General features: G+C 59.2%; 1 protein-coding gene across 1 annotated transcript in view; it reads right to left on the bottom strand.

Annotated features, from left to right (window-relative positions):
* Positions 1 to 291: 291 nt before the first annotated feature.
* The window catches only part of LOC144932705 (serine/threonine-protein kinase LMTK3-like), a 20,103-nt gene continuing 14,261 nt past the window's right edge, over positions 292 to 6,133 (bottom strand). Inside the window, exon 3 of the mRNA XM_078857052.1 lies at positions 292 to 405. Within this exon, the coding sequence (XP_078713178.1) occupies positions 322 to 405 (84 nt within the window). The 3' untranslated portion in view covers positions 292 to 321. The remainder of the gene's footprint in view (positions 406 to 6,133) is intronic.

Raw genomic sequence — 6,133 nt, 5'->3', positions numbered from 1 at the left:
CGTGGTGAGGTGGTGGGGCAGGGTCGTGGCGGTGGGGCAGGGTCGTGGTGGGGCGGTGGGGCAGGGTCGTGGTGGGGCGGTGGGGCAGGGTCGTGGTGCGACGGTGGGGCAGGGTCGTGGTGGGGCAGGGTCGTGGTGAGGCGGTGGGGCAGGGTTGTGGTGCGACGGTGGGGCAGGGTCGTGGTGCGACGGTGGGGCAGGATCGTGGTGAGGCGGTGCGGCAGGGTGGTGGTGGAGCAGGATCGTGGTGGGGCGGTGGGGCAGGGTGGTGATGTGGGGGGCTACCTGTACGGCTGCGCCTCCTCGAGGAACCTGCGCTGCTCATCGGGGGGGGGCGCCCGACCGCAGCTCCTTGACGACGACGCGGGACGGGCTGAAGCCGGCAAAGATCTCTCCCAGCAGCACCTGCAGCAGGGCACGGGGGGGGGGGGGGGGGACCACAGCAGCAGGGTCAGTCGCGGCGGCGGCAGCAGCGAGAAGCAGAGGTCGCAAACGGGTTTTGATTCCTTACCCGTACCCAGCCGCACCAGGGTCGCAAACGGGTACCCGTACCCGGCCGTACCCGTGCCCTACCCGTACCCGACCGGGTACGGGTAGGGTACGGGTAGGGTACGGGTATCGGGTACCTGATTGCGACCTCTGGGATGAAGCCATGTTGCAGGCGCGGGTGGGTTGATTCTAGGAACTTGAATTGTGAGAAGAGACAAGACGTTGGGAAATGAGTGACAAACGGTTGCTCACCAGTGATTCACGGCCTACCCGTACCCGTACCCGGCCGCACCAGCGTCGGGTATCGGGTAGGGTACGGGTATCGGGTACCCGGTTGCGACCTCTGGCGAGAAGACTACAGCAACATCAGCAGCAGTATTTGCAGTACCAGCAGTAGCAGCGACAGGTCACCATGCGGCGCGTCGCGACGCGTCGATTCGGATCAAGATCAATCTTCACGCTCACGACACAATCTAAATCTAGATTGAAATCGAATTTCGTGAGAACTGATTTTCGTGTTTAGTTTTGTTGTCCTTCCACCCGCACCTCCGCGTAGCACGGTTGGCTACGTACGGCGCGAAAGAAGTTCAACATACATACTGTACTATACACTACACTATACACTACACACACTGCGCTATACACTGCGCACTATGCTACATTAAACACTACAAAACACGTCACTATACAATACACTACGACTATACACGACACCACTCTACTAAATAGAAAGCTCTAATGTTTAGAACTACTTTTTCGCGTTTGGTTTGTTGCCCTTCCACCCGCACCTCCGCGTAGCACGGATGGCTACGTACGGCGCGAAAGAAGTTCAGCATACACACTGCACTACGTAGCCCGCGTTTCACATCAGCTGATGGAGCGAACGGGGTCAGACAAACCGTAACACGCACAAGGGGCGGTGAAAGCATTCTCGAGTGGCATCGGGAACCCCCGAATTGTGACAATTTGTGGATACGCTGCGTGGGGGTGTGGTGTGGTGGGGGTGTGGTGTGGTGGAGGTGTGGTGTGGTGGGGGTGTGGTGGGGGTGTGGTGTGGTGGAGGCGTGGTGTGGTGGGGGTGTGGTGTGATGGGGGTGTGGTGTGGTGGGGGTGTGGTGTGGTGGGGTTTGGTGGGGGTGTGGTGTGGTGGGGGTGTGGTGTGGTGTGGTGTGGGTGTGGGTGTGGTGTGGTGGGGGTGTGGTGGGGGTGTGGTGTGGTGCGGGTGTGGTGTAGTGGGGGTGTGGTGTGGTGTGGTGGGGGTGTGGTGGGGGTGTGGTGTGGGTGTGGTGTGCGGGGGTGTGGTGTGGTGTGGTGGGGGTGTGGTGTGGTGGGGGTGTGGTGTGGTGTAGTGGGGGTGTGGTGTGGTGGGGGTGTGGTGTGGTGGGGGTGTGGAGTGCGGGGGTGTGGTGTGTGTGGTGTAGTGGGGGTGTGGTGTGGTGGGGGTGTGGTGTGGTGTGGTGGGGGTGTGGTGTGGTGTGGGTGTTGTGTGGTGTGGTGGGGGTGTGGTGGGGGTGTAGTGTGGGTGTGGTGTGGTGGGGGTGTGGTGTGGTGGGGGTGTGGTGTGGTGTGGTGGGGGTGTGGTGTGGTGTGGGTGTTGTGTGGTGTGGTGTGGTGGGGGTGTGGTGTGGTGGGGGTGTGGTGTGGTGGGGGGTGTGGTGTGGTGGAGGTGTGGTGTGGTGGGGGTGTGGTGTGGTGGGGGTGTGGTGTGGTGGAGGTGTGGTGTGGTGGAGGGGTGGTGTGGTGGGGGTGTAGTGTGGGTGTGGTGTGGTGGAGGTGTGGTGTGGTGGGGGTGTGGTGGAGGTGTGGTGTGGTGGAGGGGTGGTGTGGTGGGGGTGTAGTGTGGGTGTGGTGTGGTGGGGGTGTGGTGTGGTGGGGGTGTGGTGGGGGTGTGGTGTGGTGGGGGTGTGGTGTGGTGGAGGTGTGGTGTGGTGGGGGTGTGGTGTGGTGGGGGTGTGGTGGGGGTGTAGTGTGGGTGTGGTGGAGGTGTGGTGTGGTGGGGGTGTGGTGTGGTGGAGGTGTGGTGTGGTGGAGGGGTGGTGTGGTGGGGGGTGTAGTGTGGGTGTGGTGTGGTGGGGGTGTGGTGTGGTGGGGGTGTGGTGGGGGTGTGGTGTGGTGGGGGTGTGGTGTGGTGGAGGTGTGGTGGGGGTGTGGTGTGGTGGGGGTGTGGTGGGGGTGTGGTGTGGTGGGGGGTGGTGTGGTGGGGGTGTGGTGTGGTGGGGGTGTGGTGGAGGTGTGGTGTGGTGGGGGGTGGTGTGGTGGGGGTGTGGTGTGGTGGGGGTGTGGTGTGGTGGGGTGTGGTGGGGGTGTGGGTGTGGTGTGATGGGGGTGTGGTGGAGGTGTGGTGTGGTGGGGGGTGGTGTGGTGGGGGTGTGGTGTGGTGGGGGTGTGGTGTGGTGGGCGGCGGTGAGAATTGTGCGACGAACTAGCGAGGTCTTCCCCCTGTCGATTCCTTTCAATTGGGGGAGCAAGGCAAAGCGTTGAGGAATCGACTGCTCGTGATTGCGACACGGGGTTCAGGCTACCGGCTCTCAATTGACCAGACACGGAATGTCCTGTGCTTGTCGAGATCCGGTATACTGCGTTGCGTTGCCAGACGCACTGTACGGCGTTCCCTCGTTATTCGCGGAGATGCTCGTGACCAGCACATTACGCGCAAGATGATGTTGGCCTACTAAAACGTAGCTTTTGTAATGATTGACATGAAATAAATAAGCTACTAAATACATTAAAATTCATCATAACACGAAAAAATTGTCGTGATAAACATGAAGTAAATGAAACGTACGTTCAAATATTAAATACGCATCACCACATCTCATCACTTTATCTCATCACTTTATCTCTCCCGCTCTCTCTCTCTCTCGCGACGCAGTAGTCGTGGAGAGTTCCAGATGCGAGATTCGCGGACAGCCAAAATCGCGGATCGCCGAGTTCGCGAAACACACCGCAAATCCGTGTGGCGCGCTCCGTTTGACACACGGGAGTCAACGGAAGCGCTCGAGTCCGCTGGCCGGACGAGAGGACGACACGGAGACCACGACACGACGGCATCGTCGTCGTCGTCGTCGTTCGCCAAGCGCGAGTCACCGAAACGTGCCCGCCATCAGCCGTCACCGAATCCGAGGACGTCGGGGAACGCGCCTCATTCATTGCGACCGAATGCATTTTGCTTTCCACATTTCCCGCTCTTAACTTTTGTTAATTTTTGTTAAAATTTAAATTCCGGCTAAGTAACGGACACCCGTCGACTTGAGCCCGACCTTGCCTTTCTTGTTTGGGGTAGGGGGTAGAGGTGGGTTTTCGACGACAGAATGAAGCCACGAATTTTCCACGATCCTTGGCGACGATTAGAACGTTGCGGTTTCTCAATGACGCCCCAAACGCCTCGCGAACGCGCCGCACCCTCCACCCCCCCCCCCCCCGAGATAAACCGCGACTCGGGAACCCGACGGCATGAAAGCGGCAGAGCCGTCGGCATCCCGAGGTGTGGGGGGGAGGTGTGCGGGGGAGGGGTGGGGGGGAGGTGTGGGGGGGAGGGGTGAGGGGGAGGGGTGGGGGGGAGGTGTGGGGGGGAGGGGTGGGGGGGGAGGTGTGGGGGGGAGGTGTGGGGGGGGAGGGGTGAGGGGGGAGGGGTGGGGGGGAGGTGTGGGGGGGAGGGGGTGGGGGGGAGGTGTGGGGGGGGAGGTGTGGGGGTGTGGGGTGGGGGGCGCTCAGAGCACGCAGTGGGCAAGTGCTGCAATGTGAATTTGCTATCCTGCACTTCTACGCGCCCCCCCACCCACCCACGTCTTTGATTGCACTTCACCCAACAACCCGCACTGACCAGCGTGAAGCATCGTCAAAGAACACCTCCCCCCCCACCCCTCCCCCCTCATCCCTCCCCCCCCACCCCCTCCCCCCCCCACCCCTCCCCCCCCACCACCCCTCCCCCTCATCCCTCCCCCCCCACCCCTCCCCCCCCACCCCCCTCGCCACGGGGAGGCCCTCATCCAGCAGTGGAGTGACAGACGTGGATATGCGCGCACGCACACGCACGCACACGCACGCGCACGCACGCACATTCACGTCTGCCAATTGCGACTTAACTTTCCACTGGCAGTTGTTGTTTTTTTGGGGTTTTATTTGTCCACTTTTTTAGCTTGGATCGTTATCCGAGTTTGATGCGGTCACGGAGGGTACAGTGTTGCTCAGCTTGGAAACCGCGGAGCGGGCGGGCGAGCGGGCGAGCGAGGACACAGACGGGTGATGAGCTCCGCTTATCTCGCTCGCCATCGCACGTTTTTTGACTTTCCAACGAGTGTCCAAATATAACCGCGGTTGAGGCTTTATTTACACGCGTGTAGCGGCGGTGAAATAGCATAAAATAATAAAATATGGATTGCGTTTGTAAAAACAATTACAGACACTGTTCAACTAAACAATTTTTTAAAATTAAAACCAGGTTAGGCCCACTTCAGCTATACAGCTATTTTTTTCAGAAGCGACCACAAATGATAGCTCAACAAAGTGGCTTATCATCACGTGGACATTTACAGCAGCCAAAAATATGACGTCGAATAATGTGAGCCTGTGAATTTTCAGATTCGCTCGCTCTCTCTCGCTCCCACTCATTCGTGATTTGGATTTCTATACGAGGCCACGGTGTGACTCCGTCAGCAGCACGGCGCGCGCAGAAGCGTGGAGGTCAGAGGGCACAGCGCGGTGGCTGCAAGCCGAGAGGGCAGGAGTTTGAAAGTCAAGGACAAAAAAGCTGACATTGGAGAGCACAGCCGAGAAGGTCAGAATACGGAGGTCAGACAGCAGAGGTCGGATGGACCATGGGAGGGAGGTCGGAGGGCAAAATATACAAATCGTGGACATTGGGGCGCCACGGTGGCTAGATGTTAACAACCTCGCCTGGTATACAGGAAGTCGTGGGTTCGATCCCGACCCTGACGCCTGCTGCTGTATATTTGGAGTTTGCGTGTCTCTCTCTCTCTCATCATCATCACGGTTGCTAGGAGATGTTAACTACCTCGCCTGGTATACAGGAGGTCGTGGGTTCGATCCCGACCCTGACGCCTGCTGCTGCTGCTGTATATGTGGAGTCTGCGTGTCTCTCTCCCCGTGGTCGCGTGGATTTTTCTCCAGGTCCTTCGGTTTTCCCCTCCACATTCAGACTCAACGTGCGTTTAAGAAGACAAATTTCCACGTGATAATCCACATGGTTGAGCCGTCATTTGCAGGCAGGTCGCTTCTGAAAAAGAGCTGTAACTCAGTGCGCGTTACCTGGTTGTCAAAACATTTTCAGTTTAGTTTGCAAGGCTGAGCTGGGCAGAGAATGTTTACAGACTTTGCGGTCCCTGGGCTCCACGCTTCCCCCCCCTCCCCCCCCAAGCTTCCCCTTGCTTCCCATCGCTTCTCCGCGCTTCCCGTGCACACGACGCCGGAAACGTGCGGTTATAGGGCGGTTAAAGGACACGTCCGGCTCGGATGTAGCCAGTCGCGTGCGGAGATCCGCTAGGAGTCTCTGCTCCAGCAGAGACGCGCGGGGTGACGCGTTCGATGGTGAGGGGGGGGGAGGGGGATTTTTCACTTGGAACAAAAAATGTTTTTAAAAACGCAAACGAGAAACATCGGTTTGATGGACTCGTCATCATTACAC

This window comes from Lampetra fluviatilis, chromosome 5, assembly GCF_964198595.1.
Source record: "Lampetra fluviatilis chromosome 5, kcLamFluv1.1, whole genome shotgun sequence".
NCBI classification, from domain to species: Eukaryota; Metazoa; Chordata; class Hyperoartia; order Petromyzontiformes; family Petromyzontidae; genus Lampetra; species Lampetra fluviatilis.
The sequence above is the reverse complement of the archived record's forward strand: the minus strand, read 5'-3'. Positions and strand labels throughout refer to the sequence as shown.